Consider the following 19941-nt stretch of genomic DNA (forward strand, 5'->3'; position numbering starts at 1 on the left):
TCCAACGATTACTGTGCGGTGTTCGTCGATGATTGATGAGTAATGAGACAGCAAGAGGAAAGGAGAGAGAAATCTTAAACCATGGCATCAAAAAGTATAGATTCATTAGACAGGTATTTCCATAAGTGCCTAGATTCCAACCGAGAATACCAAGGATTTGGAGGACTGTAGAGAGGAATGTTATTCACGAGAACTACCACCTCCAATACACGTACAATATTAAATTTGCATTTTCCGCGTAACTAAGATTGTAAACGATATATCTTTATGCAGTTGCGATCAAATTGTACGTTTAATCTATAGTTTCAGAGTGTCATTTATACCATAGCGCAATCTGCGAAAATCTAACCTAAATTTATATCTAGGAGGTAAAAAATAACGAGACTTATAGTACTAAAATTTTAATAAATGTAAAACTTAAAGATAAACCAGGGAAAGAAACAAACTACAATAAAATATCAAAAATCCAAGCAATTTTTCACTGTTTTAGAATTTGACAGTTTTTTAACGCTAACCGACGAGCCAAATTGTTTCTAATAAATTCAATTTCCTTGCCAGTGCGAATGGTCGAGAAAACAGCGTGTCAGCACCCTCGCAAATGACGTTGCGTTGTCAACAGAAAGGTAGGGAACCATCATCGGGTAGAAAACCCGTTGGAATTGCATTAACGATAAGTGTATTAAGGCGAGAGTCTTTCGAAAGAGGGTTAGAAACGAGAAAGGTGAGGGAAGGGAAGGAACAGCGGTATCCAATTATTCAACTAAATAGGAACGATACGCTATTTTCTGGCTCGTCCATTTTGCTAGTACATGTCCTCCGTTCCGTGTATACTAGAAGACTGGTCTTTGAAGTACAATGGTCCACGATGTAAAGTTAATTTTATAAAACGTCGAGGCTTTCAAGAAAGAGAATAAACGGTGAATGTATCTAGTTGACCGTAATTCGAACAATAAAGGTTATTTTCCGTGAGGCTTGGAAATTGGCAAAACGCCAATTGATTAAGCGTAAATTTGGTACTTCATAGTTGATGTTCTACTTTCGTACCATATCCATAATATAGCTAAAACTAAAAGAATAGGGACCACTTAACGATATTGAATAACACGCTCGGGTATAATTATACTTTTATAGTGCGCGTCGTTGACATGGGTGCAGAACAACGCTATTCTAACCTCATCGAGCCCATGCTCATTATGTCGATCCTTACTTCCCGCGGAATTAAGAAACGTTTCAAGAGATATCTACATGGCGATACGCGGTACAGGTGAACTCGGAGGAAAGCGTAAAGGGTAAGTGTAGGAAAAGGTGAAAAGAGGAGATAGGAGTGAGCGTAAAAATGGTAGAACCAAGTACGAGGGGTCACCGTGATGGAACCGAGTAATTTCAGAAGAAAGCTGAACGTAGGTTTCCTCCTCTCTTCATTTCTCGTATTCTTCCTCGTGACTCTTGACTAAGGAAAAGAAGAGAAAATGGAGAAGGAGAGGAAGAGATACGTGGTCGAGTATGCGATGCGATACCTAGGCTTCTTTCTGCTCTCCAAGTTACACAGTTCACTTAAAGCTGAACACTCGTCGGTGTCGCCATCACGCAGCTATGGTCTAGCAAAGCTTTTAAACTTCTGCCGACTGATACGAAAAAAAATACTTGAGTTTGTTTGTTACTTTTCTTCCGTCGAAAAAATTCTGGTTGTACGAAATGGGAATGTTAAAGTATCGTAGTAAACTGTACAGCAAACCACGAATGTTTAGACTTTTACAGAAAATTTGTAAGCGCAAAAATATACATATAGAGTGTCCAAAGGTTATACAAATTTATCTAATTGTAATTATTACAGTATCGCGTAAGTTAAAACTGTTTGTCTGCCTCGCTATATTCAATTGAGCATCGAACAATTCTCCACAGTTGTACGAACGACATCAAATATTGAGGATCTTTGCTCTCCGCACTACTGATCCGGAAAAATTCGTTTTCTTTTATTTTGACACGACGTTACGCCGTGGGGGTCGGAGACGGGAGGAGAAAGAGATGGCTGGCTCGTCTGTCGATCCATCGAATGGACGTTCGACAACGAGTTACACTTTCCGCAGCGCTGGCTTTGATCCACGTGGGAGACGTGGAATGTTACGGAAATCGACATAACAAGAAACGGAAAAGCGTGGCTATTCTATTTCTGCTCCGTTCCTTCAGCCTCCATCGATCAGCGATGAATCTTTTACACGATCGTCAACCGATTTAGAAAGTTATTCGTGATAGCCCAATCGTGACAAACTGAGAAATAATTGATTCCAATTTCCCTCGTTTTTCTTCTATGCTTATTCACTTGTTCCTTCCGAATGTTTGTTTAATTTTGGAAGATTAACTAAGCGAATGATTTCTTTTTTCAGAGACGACGTCGAATATTTTTCCCAGAAGTATTTTCCTTTCTTGCCTCTTTTTCTGCTTTCAAATGTACCATATATAACAATGTTATCATAAAATTCCTAAATATCGTAAAGGATCTCCTTTCAAACTGGCATTGCCTTCAACGAAATACCTTTGAAAATGAAATAAAAAGTGTCCGGGTTATGAGATCGCGATAACAAACATTCTCCGATATAACATGCAAAAAAATACGGCTAATTAATCGAAGACACAAATCGGTCAAATAGAATAGCATTTTCTAAAAATGTTTTCTCACGCTACTTCCTCTCGGGACATAAAATCGTGCGCCCCCACCATTTACGCGATCTACTAAAATTGAAAGTGCATGAAAGTGTCCCATTCTCTCTCCCCCCCCCTCTCTCTCTGTAATTCTTTCTCTTTTTTTAAACAATCATTTCTTTTTCTCACTTTTCTTTTTGTTCTTCTTTTTCTACTTTCTAACGTTTCTGTCATTTTTCCCTATCTCTTGCGCTTCATTTCGTTCCCCGCTATCTCTTTTCTTATTAGGTAATTCCTGTGGAATTTGAATTTCATGAGCTGATATCTCTGGTGAAATTTGATCTTGTCGCCAATCGTTATCGACCGTGTTAAAGAGTAAGAAACTTGCCGTAGTAAACGTGTATCGAAGACTAACAAAATTTATAATTTATTAGCAAGTTTGAAATATATAGCAATGAGGAAAATGAATGACGTGGCCATTGGAAAATCGTCAGCGGCATACCGCTTAATGACTGATAATGCAGGCATTATACCAAACGTACCATGTTCACCATTGATCCAGATGCGAACATCGTGACGCGTGATTGGATTAATCGGCTTAACGACCGCGCGTATACCGGCCATACAAATTGCCCGTGATCGACGCTCCGTCGTAATCCGGCTGTGACCAAAAGCACTCATCCTTTTCTCTTTTCCACTTGCTGACTTATTGCATGTGATTTCTCGCGGGAACGTTCTAAATATATTCGCGTCACATTTGAATTGGAATCGATTAAGACTGCATCTCTATACATTTATCATTTTTAAGGACTTTAATGTCACAATTAAGGACACTGGTCGATTTGGACCAAAGCATATCTACATATTAATAGGAATTTCTCAGTTGCAAATACTACTTAACATACTACATATCTCCTTATGGAATTAGCACACAATAAATTTAAGTTATTTATCAAAAAACTGTGGCAGTGATACATTTTATTATTTACCATATTACTACTATATACATTTACTATTTAACTATCACTGTGTGCATTAACATCACATTAACAGAAACTTTGTAAAAGTAAAATAACAATACCAAGCTTTTATATAATAGTACGTGACAACAAGCAAACAAAATTTATATTATTATGATTTATTAATTCGTAATGATAAGATCGAATCGAAGAAAGGATAAAAGAAAGAACGACGCTCTCATTTTTGTTTAAAAATCAATGTATACTGCAGTCAACAATGATTAACTTTACAAAATAAAAACTCGTAAGCAACAATTAACTTGCGATATATAACGATACTTATAGAGAATGTTTCACGTGCTATCGCGGTCACGGTTCACAGTTTACAATTGGCATAGTTTACTAATATGTTGAAAAATACATATGAACTTATTACGCAGGTGTGACTGTGAACGTACCAAGTGCGAGTTTGTCAAGTGTTTATACGCATTGGGAATTTGGTCATTATTTCCAAACACAATTATTTTATAATTTACATGGTCCGCCTCCAAGGTATAGTTACTATTCCAATGAATTATACAACTATTTATCAATAAATTTGTGTAAGGTGAACAATAGCCAAAAATTAACAAGTTGGTCGATAAATAATGAATCAAATTACTCAGAAGGCAAATTATGGACGAACAATGACGAAATGTACTACGCAGTGACATGACATGAACAGGAAGTATTATTAGTTGTGAAAACTCATTACAAGTAAATACCAATTCATTTCAATGGAATTTCTTGTTACATAATTTACTAGACCGGCCTCGGAAGTACCTCGCTCAGTTTGACTTTCGTGTTCCCTTACAGAAACAGCCGCCACGGCTGTAAACGTTGATCGTTAATTAACCAAAACTGAAACCTTCCGCTTATTACGACAATATCGATTACATTGTTCGGATTCTCCTTGAGCTTCGGAATAATTATGAAAGGGCAGATCCTTTCATATATCAAAGGAATTTCGATGGTTTATACGTATAAACTTACGTAGTTAATTATGCTTAGTTTAAAAGACATAAACCTTCTCCAACTCTAATAGACATCTGTTATGCATATGATATGTATATTATAATAATGTAAATACATATTGTACATATTCATGATTACAAAAAATAGATAAAACAGATACTTTAAATAAATAGAGTAAAATTTTAGAAATGTAAAATCTCAACCTTTGTTTATAATAATTGATTAACTATAAGTATATACCATATACTTAACACATATTTATCTAGAATCTAGAATAAAAGAGAATTAAAAATATCCTAGGAAGATTAGACATTCAAATAGGAATATTCCTTAATAATCGACGAATATGCAGTGAATATAAAAAGAATTTGTATAGTAGTCAATTTTAACAAAAACATTGTAAAATGTTTGTGTTTATTTAAAACATGTTGACAAACGAAATATATGTACAAATCCTCAGGAATCTTTGAAATTAGCTTAACAGAAAAATATTATTTACCCATATCTTTTACGAAAATTTTAGTAAATATGGATATACTTGAAAACCAGAGAGGAAAATGTACACGTAATAAATATTCGTACAGTCCCCATTATATGAAATTATACATAGTGTAATTACAACACAATATGTAGGACGTTAATACAATTGACATCACTATATCTCGAGACATTCTCAACATAGGTGAAGTTTTAGATTGAAGTATAAGTAACAATCATAACCCTAATGTGGAACAAGAAGGCAGGACAACAACTTAAAAAAACATTATAAAGATACATAATAAGTACTAAACATTACATGAAATTTCTGAAATTTTAAATAACCAAAGATCAACAATCTAAGGAATCGTAGACAGATATAATACAAAAAGAGGTTTTAAAATAAAATAGGAAGTAAGCGTACACAAAAGATAAATTAATGTATTGGTCGATGGATTCGTAAGATAAAATAGAATCCAAAGATAAATGCAATAAAAATAGTAGCTGAACTAAAAAAATTGTCTTAATATCGATATATGCAGCAATAACAGTAGGTTCTCCTTTTACTGGATAAAAAACACCATGACAGAATAGCTAAAATATATTACTAAATAGTTTAATAATATTTTTAGCAGTTTAACATATTTGCATCTCATTGACAATGTATAATATAGCGGCCAAAAGTACCGAGCATAAGAAAATAAATTTACAATCGACTACAAAAATATGGCAAAGAATTAATCACAGTTTGGATCTATAAAGCTGTAGAGCTATACATATCAAGGGTAATAAGAGCGGATTGCATCTGTTTATTTTATCCATAGTATCATGTACTACAAAACGCATATTAAGCACGATATTCTGAACAAGCACATTCAAGCTAGAGCAAATAAAATAAGACTAGAAAACAATTACATATATCTTTTTACAAGATAATAGTAAATTTAAACATGTACGAATAAAATCAGATATTATTCATATATATCTCACTGATTCTAAATATTTTCATAAAATATATGGATAAATAATATAGTTTCTACGAAATTTATTCTGAAGACTTCTAGGATATGTATATATCTTTTATTCATTGAGATGTTTTAAATAGTTCTACAAAGTTCTTGTCGAAATTTGCTGCTATACAAATTTTTTATACATCCATAGTAGCTTCTTAAATAAATTTTATAAAATTTTAAGAACAATAAAATTTCGAAATAATACAAATGTGTTTATAAGTATATTTTATTTTTATGGTGACGACAACCCACAAGAATACAATCCTGAGGACATAAGTTTAACTGAACATTTGCATACGAAACCGTTTATAATACATGATAACGATAATTATTCATAATATATAATGAATTATTCTGGACAAAAAAGATAAAAATGTGTCATGATACATAAAAAGTTCCTTAAATTCTGTAAATTTAAAAAGTCAGAACTATTTGTCAAATGTATGAACAAGAATATCTTTTCAGTTTTTCATCTGAATTAATATAATATAAAATTAAACAGATACGTACAGCACATTGAAGTTAATTGCTTAGAATTTTTTTACTTTTTATTGTGTTTAATTAACACTTAGATTTTGTAGTCTAGAGCTCACAGCGTTGCTTATTTGTTCTTTATCTGCATCGCTTATCTTTGCGCTTGGCGTTATATTTTGACCTAATCTGGTACATGCTTTTTTATGCATAAACCAATGGAGTCTTTGGCATTCTCTGTCACAATATTGCACCGCTTTACATTTGCTGCATTTTTTGTTAGCTTTATCTTCTCCGCAAGTAATGCAGACTTGAGCATTGTCTAAGAAAGCTCTTTGACCATCAATCGCAGCTGATACTACTGACGCGGCAGAAGGTGGATCGCTAGCTGCAAGGGTTGCGACCATTTGACGAAAAATGGTACTTTCTCTATATGGAAATTCTCTTACACTTTCCCTCAGAAAAGCTTCCTGATATTCTGGTATACCGTCGCTTTTACTACACTTTAGAAACTTTCTTATTAGACCCTCGATAGTATCTGATTTTTTTTCTTCTCCTTCTTCATTTGTTTTGTCAGTCTTCTCCGCCTTCATTGCTTCTTGCCTCTTCTGAAACTTGATTACTTCAGCTACAATGCAACTTAGATAATGATATTTAAATGCCATCACTTCGTTTGTTTCTGCACCTCTGGTCATTTCTTTATGGTGCATAGATTCCAAAACCTTTTGTACCTGAAAATTACAAGCAAAAAGCATTATAGCGGAACACTATCCAAAGCTTTATCATTATGTATATTAGTTTGTACCTTAGCAGCATTTTCTAAAAGACCAGGGTATCTCTGTATATTCATAGCTACACGTACAGGATGCACATTGATTTGCATTATAAATTTGTGGAAAGAGTCTGCTAGATGTGGAGGAAGCATCGATTCCGTTTGTAAACCTTGTGGTTTGACATAATAATCTATGTCAGCTTTTGGAATAAAATTATTGATAGTTGCTACACAATTATGATTTCCAACAAATGCTGCCATCTGTGCTGGAGTTCGTCCCACACTGTTTGTTGCTGTCAAACGTGCTCCATAAGACATTAAGAGATGACATAGCTCTGCATTTCCACTAAGAGCAGCAAAATGTAATGCTGTATATGCATGCTCATGTTGACATGCATTCACATCTGCTCCCTGTAATAAAATATTTTAATTATTAAAGCCATATAATTTTCATATAATATCTTTTCTACAATGCTTTATATTGATAATATTTATTATTCATCCAAAAACGTTTCATCTTAAATAGTAAACTTTATGTTTCTTAAATGTGTTACAAGTTATTATAAGAATATTACAAATACATTATATGATAAATATTATTAGAGCAATTAATATTAAATTCAATTAAAATCTTTACGCATTATAATTGTTATGATTTTCCTTTTCTCCAAGATTCTTCAAAAATACTTTTTGATAAAAATTGTTTTATCTTCAAATTCGATCTGCACACAAAAGTTAATTACATTTAAGGATAGATACTTGTTTGTTTGTCAGAATGCATTTTAAATTAATGAGTTTTCATTTGTTGATTCAATGTACAGATGCAAAAACAAAACGTCAAAAATATATACATATATATGTACGAAACGTGTTTTCGTTCACTTTTTGTTACATATAAATCGAATGTGATGTTGAATATTAAAATTATAAAGTTTTTTAATTATATTCAATTGTTGTACGCATATTTAAAAAACTAACCTACCTGATCTAAAAGCATCTGTACTATTTCCTTGTTTCCTTTGTAACAGGCATGTTGAAGTGGACTCATACCATTTTCATCCACAAAATCCATTTTGATTTTATTTGCCGCCAACAATGTCTTGAGCTCAGATACTTCATTGTTGCTAATTCTTGTAAAAATTTGCTTTTGTACGGCAATTAGACCCTCTAGAGAAGGCGCCATTTTTTCTACGATCGATCAGTATAACGAGAGTTCAAACACAGACAAGCTACAAGATAGATTTATCACTTCATAAGATTTTATACACCAACTGAAATACCGATCATGCACAAAATCAAGATTTATAATACCACTCGTCGATGATATTAGAAACGAAATGTAATGCAAGGTAATCTATCCTATAGGCTCAACTATGATATGTCTATTAATGAAATATGTAAATAGATTGACTATCTGTTTAAATATGTTAATCATTGATTTGACATTGACTTGATATTATTATTATTGTGTCTCACGTCCCAAAATACTGACTACGAAAAAAATCAGTGTGTTTCTTATGCTCTCTGCGATTTGCTATGGATAATATAGGATAATATAGAACAAACACAAGAATTCTCACGGACTCGACACGTTCGCAATATGTTAATGACTGTAAATATAGAACAGAAATAGTTAAATGTTTTACATTTATAACGAATTCTCAGCAGTTGTTTCCACCTTTCAATATGACCACCGCGCGAAATGGTGTAATCTCAAATTTAATTCCTATTTTTGCCACCAGGGTGCGGATGACTCAGGTACTTCGTAATTACAATTTTCGTGTCACATGTGACGTTATCGATTCGGTATAGTAATGATTTGAATTAAAACTAAAGTCTTGTATGAAATTATAAATAAAATATGGAACCGGATATGCTATAATCGCAAGGAAGTATTACACACGATCAAAATAATAAAATACTGTACACACGTTACGTACATTACAAATTATCAAAATAATAAATTACTATATAATAATAGTTAAATGATTCGTTTAATTAGTTTCAAATTAAAGTGGTTTTTTTTCATTTCATATATCCGATTTCATATATCTGAAACATAAAAATGTGCATTTTTATCCCACGACATATCTCACGAAGGGTGCTAATAATTTACTAAGGCATTTCTGTCTTATGATTAAAATAAAGCTAAGACTCACGTATCTCACGTTGTCTATCTAAGTTGGCAGTTAAAATCACTACAACTTAAAACTTAAAAGCACTACGCTAGGTACCATCTATCTCGCGCAGAACAATGATACGGATGATTACAAACTTATTAAAATTCAGCATACATCACGTAGCATCCATTTCTTACACAACGATTACAAACATTGTACAATTCGCAACCCAATTGAGACAACATTCCGTATCGAAGATACTTAATCTAACTTAAAATGAAAGAAAGAAAACGAAGCTATTGACACTTTATTCACAATTTCGTGTCATACAAAGTAAAATTCGTATTAAAATTTAGTACGGAGTTGTACTAAAATTTAACACTACTTTTGCGGCACTAATAACTTTCAAAATATCAAAGAATTACCTATACACTCTAAGATATCCTAAATAATCTTCCCTTAAAAATGGGAAGACAAAAAACTGCGGTCAATTATGGAATAAAATAACCATCAAACCTATATGACGTATTCCCGTGCATTGACCATCGCTTGATTCCTCTCTCGCCGTTCGAAGCTTACACGAATCATCGACTAATGATGCTGCGATGCCCCAACTAAGGATCGACCATACGGGCCTAACCTGGCACATTCCAACTAACAAATGGGACTCCCGGTAGGAAGTACCACTAAACAGGATTATGAAACCCCGATTGAACTAGTGGGGTTCACTTCCAATGGGAAGAACCCAATGAAACAGGATTACGAAAGACATCAAATTACACAGCTCCTAACCTAGTCCGAGTACCAATATACCAATCGAGCAAGGCTGCAGATCTTCGACTGAACTCTGCGAGCACCCTATATGCATTGATATGAATACCTAGTCAGGGTCACATCCAATTAGCTCATATTACTTGCCATATAATTAATAATTATACAAATTATATAGTTAATTGCTTTGCTGTATAATGATACGATTAGTAATTATATATCAAATAATACTGATTGGCCGGGTCCAACCGCGAGGAGGTGCTGCAAATGAAGACTACCCTATCCGCGACCTCCTTTTACGCAAAAAAATCTAAAATTTATTCATCATCAAATAAAAATACTTTTCTTGGGATGCGTTTGCACAATGTTCAAAACAAACAGCAAAACAAACAACAAAAGGGACGTTAAGAAGAAAAACCGACGCGAAAACTAGAAATCTGACTAGGATTCATGAAAACCTGAAATCTAAAAATTAAACTAAATCTTAATCTAACTGTAATTCTATATGAGGCACTGCTTTATATATACAGGAATTATAATAATTAATTATGATTAAGAGTTAAACAAAAAAGATAAGAGAATAAGATAAAATATATATCACATAGGAATTAACTACTATATAATATACATTCTACAATACCATGCTTTTACTACGACGCCATGCTGTCACTACGATGCTGTCACAGGGTTATAAAACAGTAATAGGATAACCATTTCTGACAATAACCAGATAATGTCCCAGGCCCAGAAGACAGTAGCAGGATAGTCACTTCTGACAGGTGCCCGGCGACAACCTCTCCAAAGGGCCCAAGCCTTCCTCAGACACAGTATCGTCAGTAAAACTCACTTATTCTGTATCCTCAAAATATTCAGCATATCTTTACCGGTCTCTACCCTTATAACAGTCGCGTACTTAACATATCATTGTTACTAAGTCTTACATAACGTGGTTGGAGTGAATTGTGATTTATGTTAATTCAGTGTGTATTACATTATGCTTGCTGAAATCATAATAAAGTTTAATTAAAACAAAATTAATAGTTGTATTACGACAATACAAACTAAGTATAGAAAATAAATTAAAAATATACAAAATGATCATAAAACCAATCGGGACGTACGGAATACCACTATGGGGAACAGCAGCAATGAGCCACATAACCAAAATAGAGACAATGCAAGCTAAAATTCTTAGAACAATAGTAAACGCCCCATGGTACGTTAGAAACGAGGACATTCGGAAAGACCTGGGAATACCAACGGTCAAGGAGAAGATTAGCAGATGTGCAAGAAGGTACAGAGAAAGAATAGCAACGCACCCGAACCGGCTGGCAGCGGAAACGATCAACAGATCAAGCATAGAAAGAAGACTAAAAAGGAAACACCCGACAGATCTCACAAAGGATATAACCTAACAAACACGAAGATGGTACCCCGCTGGGGGTAGCCACCCACATGATAATCAAACAGCCAAAAAATTGTACCAAATGTCCAAATCGGACAAATTGTAAATGTAAACAACTAAATAAAAAAAAAAGAAGAAATTTAAGAATCGTGGAAGAAAAGTCGGACTACGGTCGCTGGAATTTGAAGAACCCGGGTCCCGAACGTTCGTAACCTAAGGCGCTAATGTGACACCAATTACCTCTCAGATACAAGACATCGACCCCCGACTGTCGGGCGCCAACGCCGCAACGCATCTTAGTCCCCATCAGAGATAAGGCCCCTACCCCGACTTTCGGACTCCTTGGAATCCACACCGAATCCCCTGTGACGCCAACTACCTCTCAGAGAAAAGACATCGACTCCCGACTGTCGGACGCCAACGCCGCGACGCATCTTAGTCCCCACCAGAGACAAGGCCCCAACCCCGACTTTCGGACTCCTTAGAATCCACACCAAACCCCCCAACATCCCCAAGCCAGGGTGTATATAAGCCGAGACTTCACCCAGCCCGGGGAGTTCTCGTTCTAGTTGCTGTTCTTGTACAACATCTCTTTCTCTGTTCAACGTTATTGTAAGTGCCAAAGTCATAATAAAGTTCGATAAAAGAGAATTAATAGTTGGGCTACGACTCAGGTTTCTTTTCTCTCGCAACCCAAATATCCGTTTTACGTGACATTTTGGCGATCCTGCCAGGATCCATCAACTTCGAGAAAACGAAATTACGCATTTCGGCATACGTGCATCATTGAAGTTTGAGGGATCAGCGGACCTCTGCAGATCAGCTCACTTTGCGTGAAAACGACTTCTACGGAAAGCGGACTACGGTCATCACCAAAACTGAAACTGGTCACGAAAAGAATATTCAGGTAAAGAACTGGATTCTTTTAAATATTATCGTACTCGTCGCAACAGCTTCGCTAGTACAGACTCCAACAACAGTACAATAACCACTATGAGCAAAAAATCAGAAGACACATCTTCTGTTAGCTCTATGGCTACTGGTATGGATCCAAATATTCGGGCCATACTAGACGCTATGCAGAAGCAGAACGAAAGAAACGAACTAGCTTTTAATAATTTGCGTAAATTAATACAAGACGAAAGTCAACAACGCGTTAAAGAAATCGAACTCTTAGGTAGGAATTACGCTGAACTACGATTAGGAGTTCAGTCAATCGCTACATCTGAATTCAACTCTATTATAACCGAAGACGCTAGTGCCAGCACTATTCGAAAAAATCAACCACATGTTCCTAAAAGGACCGAGACGAAAAACGAAACAGACCATATAGACAGTGAAGAAGAAACTATAGATTACGACAATCCTACGTACAGTGCAAAAACCTGCTTAGACTTCATCCCTATGCTCAATGGGCAAGACGATATAGGAGTAGAAGGGTTTATTAAGCGGGTAAAAGAAGCTCAAGCCGAATGTCGAGAAAAACGCGCGCTATTACGCCTCATTTTAACACAAAGAATCATCGGAGAAGCAGAACGTAGTATCCGCCACTCTGTAATCGAAAGCTATGAAGACCTGTTCGATAGCCTCAGAAAATTTGTATCAGTGAGTATCACATCCAACGGAGCCCGCGACAAACTGCAACGTACACGACAAAACTTCAACGAATCGGTACACAGTTATGTGAAGAGGTTCCGACACAACCTCAACGAACTACTATACGCACTCCAACACGAAATTCGCGATCCGATACGTCGTGCAGTCGCTATAGATCTTGAAAACGAACGAGCCACCAAGATTTTCACCGTAAACTTGAAACCCGAAATAGAAATACGCACGTCATCTAAAGGACCAAAGAATCTCCAACAAGCACAGGATGCAGCCTTCGAGGCAGAGTTACTTATAGGGGAAATCGAACGCAACAAAACCATAGCAAGAGGAAGAATAATAAATCGACCAATTGCGAGAGCCGACGCCCAATTCCAAGGTACACCTAACGCGAGAAGAAATATCACGCTTGAGAACACCACACGGCCGAAACCAATGAATCCACTCACGGAAATCAATACCAAATCTTATAGACCCCCAGAATGTCACAAAGCCGAAATCGAGAAACAAACGAAAGAAATGTTAAACAAAAACATTATCGAGGAATCGGATTCACCTTACAATTCACCAGTTTGGGTAGTCCCAAAGAAAATAGACGCTTCGGGAAAACAAAAATGGAAAATAGTCATAGATTTCAGAAAACTTAACGAACTGACAGACCAAGACGCCTACCCTTTACCTGACATAGAGGACATACTGAGTCAATTAGGGAATGCTAAGTTCTTTTCCGCACTAAATTTATCTTCAGGATTCCATCAAATACCCATGGATTCAAATTCAAAAAAATACACCGCGTTTTCAACACCGCAGGGACACTTTCATTACAACAGAATGCCGTTTGGATTAAAGAACGCGCCCGCGACTTTCCAACGCATGATGGACACAGCTTTGAGAGGTTTAATCAACAAACACTGTTTTGCTTACTTAGACGACATAATAATATTCGGAGATACCATCCAGAAACATAATCAGAATTTAGCAATAGTTTTACAAAGACTTAGGGAAGTAGGACTCAAGATACAACCCGATAAATGCGAATTCCTGAAACCGGAACTAGAATACTTAGGACATGTTGTAACGGGCGAAGGAGTGAAACCTAACCCTAAGAAAATACAAGCAGTAACAGATTTTAGGGCACCTAGGAACCCCACAGAAGTCAAATCATTTTTAGGACTGGTAGGATACTACCGTAAGTTCATAAAAAATTTTTCTAAAATAGCTAAACCTCTAACAGACTTAATAAAAAAGGACGTCAACTTCCATTGGACGGATAAACAACAAAACAGCTTTGAAACATTAAAACAGAGACTGTGCGAAGCGCCAGTCTTAACATACCCCGACTTTACTAAGACTTTTACGCTAACGACCGACGCAAGTAACGAAGGACTGGGGGCAGTTCTTTCGCAGGAAGGACACCCATGCTGTTTTATTTCTAGAACACTGAACCCACCCGAAAAGAATTATACGACAACTGAGAAAGAACTGTTAGCAATAGTTTGGGCGTTGAAACGATTACGACAATACTTGTTAGGACGGAAATTTATTATTAGAACGGACCACCAAGCTTTGAAATGGTTGAATAATTGCAAGGACCCATCGTCTAGATTAATGCGATGGAAACTAAGGCTAGAAGAGTACGAATACACAATCGAATATGTTAAAGGCAAAGACAACCCAGTCGCAGATAGCTTATCTAGAATTCACGCCATTCAAAAGGTAGAAACCCCTGAAGGAACAGTAGCCCTAGATTTCTTACAACATTTTACGAAATGGAAAAAGAAATCAGAAATCCCAAAACGGTTAGAAATGAAACCTAACGACCAATCTTTCTATCAATTGACTAAAACAGAATTAGGAGAGTTTGACGAGGCAATATGGCTGCGGAAAATTAACGACATATTACGAAATAACAAGAAAATAGGCATAGGAGACAACACGTTTGCAGAATTAGAAAAGAACCAGATCAAACTTATGCTTTTATATTTCAACGATACCCGATACCCTGTCACTTTTGCATGGGACCCAATCCAAGAGTTAACCGAAAAAGAGATAGAAGAAATAATTCAGGAGAATCATAACGGTACGATAGGACATTTAGGAATCCAAAAGACATACCAAAGAATCAAAGAACGACACAAAATCCCAAATTTAATGAGTAGAATCGAAGACCTTATTAAAAATTGCGACGTTTGCCAAAAGGAAAAACTGGTTAGGATACGACCTAAAGAAGAACCGGTAATTTCAGACACCCCTTTAAACCCCAACGACAAAATAGCCATGGACATTATAGGACCTATGACAAAAACCAAGCGAGGAAACCAATTCATTCTCTCGATCCATGACGAGTTAACGAAATACTTAATACTAGTCCCGTTAAAGACACAACAAAGCGAATCCATTATTAACGCGCTACTGAATCACTATATTTATATATTCTCTGCACCCAAGACAATTCTTACTGACCAAGGACAGAATTTTATTAGCGAACTCGTAACGAAATTTGACGAAGCTTTTAAGATTAAACATATCAAGACGACTAGCTTTCATCCGCAATCCAACGGATCGTTAGAACGTACTCACGCAGTAGTTAAAGATCTAATTCGTACCAGCTTACGGGATAACGACGGTAGAGAATGGAACGAGATACTCAATTTTATATGTTTAGGGTATAATACAGCAGTTCACGAGGGAACAGGATTTACCCCTTTTGAATTAACGTTCGGAAGAAAAGCTAATTTACCGTCCGCAATTGCAAAAACCACCAACTTAACGTATAATGATATGTTCTCTCTATGGCAAAAACAGTTAAACAAATATTTGGAGTTAGCTAGACAAACACTAATAAATAGTAAGAAACGATACGCTCGAGATCAAAAAAGAAAGATCGTGCGAACCCAAACAATTTTCAAAGAAGGAGATTTCGTACTAGTTCACAACGATCACAAAAAAAGACAAATTGGATACTGAATGGTTAGGGCCATATCAAATCCATCAAGTCAAAACACCGTATTACGAAATAATAATCGATAAGGTCATTAAGAAAATTCACGGTAATAGGTTAAAAACTTATTTTTCAGGATGCTTATCTCATGCACAACCCTCGTGCTCGGCCTGAAATTAATACCAATCGAAAACAATGCAATTTTCCACGAAAAAATATCTAAAGCCTATTTGTACAATGAGGAAGTTAATGTATATATAGGAATAGATGTAGGTGATATAACTAACCACATCGATACATTAGGAGAACACATAAAAGAGACCCAGAAACATTGTACCACCTCGTGTCGAGTAAAATCAGAAATACTTTCCTTAACCAACAAGTTTAACAACGTCAAAACGCTAGGAACACATTTAAGATTACTGACTCACTCTAAAGTTAAGAGAGGATTGATAAACGCTATAGGCTCAATCAGCAAAACACTCTTCGGAACTCTAGATTCTGACGACTTACAGTTGATAGACCAGAATATCGACAAACTATTTAGCGAAGGAAACGAATTAAAAACCATTGTAACTAACCAAACCGCTCTAATTAGGAAAATCCTAAACACCGACAGCCTAAAGCAATTAGAAAAGGTAAACGCGGACATACGAAATGAAATAAATCAGGTAAACAAGCAAGAACTTCTAGTAGTCAAGATTATTTCTATAGAAAGCGCTTTGTCAGATTTACACTTTCAACTCAATGAAATGTTCAATCTAATTCTACTAGGAAAACAAGGAATTATTAGCCCCCAGATCATAAATCATCACACTTTCTTAGAACAATACGCTAGGGCTTTAGGAAAGCACAACATGAATAAAGAATTTTTACCAGAGGAAGGTAACTTCCAAAACATCTTAGACATCTCTACACTCACACTGTTTGTCCAAAGCGAAAAGATCTTCTTTAAAATTTCAATCCCAACAATAACTGACTCAGACTGGGATATAGAACAGGTATACCCCATACCGACTCAAAAGAACGGAGCATTTCTCGCTCCATTAGTCGAACGTCCGATATTTTTTACCTCAGGATTAACTTATGTGAATGTAGACCAGATGTATTTGGACAAGCAATGTCGAATCAGACGCGAATTATATATTTGTAAACAAACTCAACCCATACATTATGGACATTCGAAACACGATTGCGCATCCGAAATAATTAGTGTAGACAATACCATGAGATTTTGTAAATTCACAATCTATAAAATCGTAGAAGTAACTTTTATACCGCTCAAAAACGAAAATCACTACATAGCTATACCAGAAAAACCAATAGAACTCAATATATTCTCGGAAGAAGGTCATCAAATTGTCAAACTGGAGCAACCCTCCCTGTTGAGAACTAAAATAACCGTAGATATATTGTACGGAGACAACCATATGAGAATCAGTGGTAATCCCAAGAACGTTTCTTACGATATTAAGATTAAAACCATAAATATAACTAATAACGTAGACCTATCCTCAATGCTTGATATCCTAGAAAAAACTCCCAAAGTAATGAGCAACCTAAACGGCTATACTGATACCTTGAGTCAAATAGAAGATAGAGCCAATCAATTAACTTTTTCGCACAGAATGACACAAATTAAAACTTGGGGTCTCAGCACGTTGCAAATTATAGGATATATATCCATTGGACTCATATGCTTGTATCTGCTTAATAAGACAGGACTGTCAAAACTGTGTATTCACATATTTTGCTGTAAAATTAAGAAAAACACCGTTAATAATGCACCCAACGTTGGTACCGCAACACCTTCCGCCCCTATAAACGTTTACACGCCGAAACTACCTGTACAACCTGGAAGCGAACCAAGAGTTAGTTTCGAACTATTGACACCGCCCAGGGCCAAATTTCATCCGTCGATGCTGAAGAAACACTAAGATTTTGGAGGACCAAAATCCATCTAAAGAGGGGGGTATGTGACATCAATTACCTCTCAGATACAAGACATCGACCCCCGACTGTCGGGCGCCAACGCCGCAACGCATCTTAGTCCCCATCAGAGATAAGGCCCCAACCCCGACTTTCGGACTCCTTGGAATCCACACCGAATCCCCTGTGACGACAACTACCTCTCAGAGAAAAGACATCGACTCCCGACTGTCGGACGCCAACGCCGCGACGCATCTTAGTCCCCACCAGAGACAAGGCCCCAACCCCGACTTTCGGACTCCTTAGAATCCACACCAAACCCCCCAACATCCCCAAGCCAGGGTGTATATAAGCCGAGACTTCACCCAGCCCGGGGAGTTCTCGTTCTAGTTGCTGTTCTTGTACAACATCTCTTTCTCTGTTCAACGTTATTGTAAGTGCCAAAGTCATAATAAAGTTCGATAAAAGAGAATTAATAGTTGGGCTACGACTCAGGTTTCTTTTCTCTCGCAACCCAAATATCCGTTTTACGTGACACTAACCACTGCACTGCCGTCGTCCGATTCTAGTTAGTGTCGAGTGGTGGTATTTGCTGTCACGTGCCGCCACAACGTAAAGAATTTTTAAGTATCGGAAACATAAGATGTAAAATTATTTTATAGCAAAAAAGTAGACTGTTTTGGAATTTATTATTTAGAATAGGTATAATATATTATTATCGAAGGAACCAAACCATGCGACTTACCAATTGCAGCACACATGAATGGATAATCAGATTTCGTTGCCTTTAATGAAATTGCATTTACTTCCTCCATTCCATGAATACGGTTTGATTTCTTGGTTTTGAGCGAACATGAAGTATTACGTTCTATCCATAGACTCTCAATAATTACAGTTTGCATTGGCACTGATTTTATATGAAGTAGTTAAATGAGAAATTAAATACTGCATTTAAAATTATAAAATAAAACTAAATAGAAATAAAATACCATTTCAAACACATAAAAGATTTCGTTAATATTAAATAAAACAAAATAAACCATTACTTTAATCGCTACAAATTGATGGTATTGGTTTAAATGAATAGTAGAATTGCTTCCGATTAATGGTATAACTGTTATGAATTAAGAGCATAATTATTTTTAATTAATGGGAAGATATTGTTATAAATTATTGGTATAATTATTAAAAATTAATGGAGTAATTGTTTTAGATTAATACTAAGTTATTATAAATGAATAGCGTAATTAATATAAATTATTAATTTAATTATTATAAATTAATAGTTTAAATGTTATAAATTAATGATTTAAATATTATAAATTAATAACGAAAATATTATAAATTGATAATTTAATTCGTAAAAGCACTTCTTCGATCTTCACGGTACGGAAGTTTGTTCGAGTACAACGATATTAATCGCATACAGATGAGGTGATTGATCGAACGGATTCTTCCCTTCGTTGCCCTGCGATATCCCCACTAGCGTGCGTTCGTGAGATGTACCGCGGCGACTGGCGCGTGCATGCTCTTCCGAGAATTCGGCGGTAGAAGGGAAAGGATAGCGATGGAACATTGGACACTTCGGTGTGGCGCCTTGACGGCGTAGCTTTGTATCGCGAAACTGCTAGAAGGTTCCGTGGCACGTGACGCCACACAGGCATCTACTCAGGTCACACTCATTACTGCATGGAGAGTGGGGGTTCAAAATCTTTTCAAGGGCCATGGGTCATTTAGTCAGTCAGTCTGAGAATAACTAGCCAACTGTCAACATTCCACAACGCCCACTTATATTTCCTGTAATTTGTGTTTAATAAATAT

General features: G+C 36.0%; 1 protein-coding gene and 2 long non-coding RNA genes across 3 annotated transcripts in view; 1 reads left to right on the forward strand and 2 right to left on the reverse strand.

Annotated features, from left to right (window-relative positions):
• Window positions 1–19941, reverse strand: part of LOC138183296 (uncharacterized) — a 52361-nt gene that overhangs the window by 12876 nt on the left and 19544 nt on the right. The window lies entirely within an intron of this gene.
• LOC138183140 (uncharacterized) lies at window positions 633–3750 on the forward strand. The gene is made up of 3 exons (XR_011174000.1): window positions 633–1004; window positions 1132–1289; window positions 2929–3750. It is a non-coding gene; the product is annotated as an uncharacterized LOC138183140 (long non-coding RNA).
• LOC138183139 (ankyrin repeat and MYND domain-containing protein 2) lies at window positions 3841–8780 on the reverse strand. The gene is made up of 3 exons (XM_069119729.1): window positions 8329–8780; window positions 7380–7757; window positions 3841–7305 (listed from the first exon to the last, which is right to left on the reverse strand). Exons 1-3 carry the CDS (start codon window positions 8527–8529, stop codon window positions 6661–6663), a joined length of 1224 nt encoding a protein of 407 aa, XP_068975830.1. The 5' UTR covers window positions 8530–8780; the 3' UTR covers window positions 3841–6660.

Source organism: Bombus flavifrons, chromosome 9 (assembly GCF_040668555.2).
Source record: "Bombus flavifrons isolate JBK064 chromosome 9, iyBomFlav1_principal, whole genome shotgun sequence".
NCBI lineage: Eukaryota > Metazoa > Arthropoda > Insecta > Hymenoptera > Apidae > Bombus > Bombus flavifrons.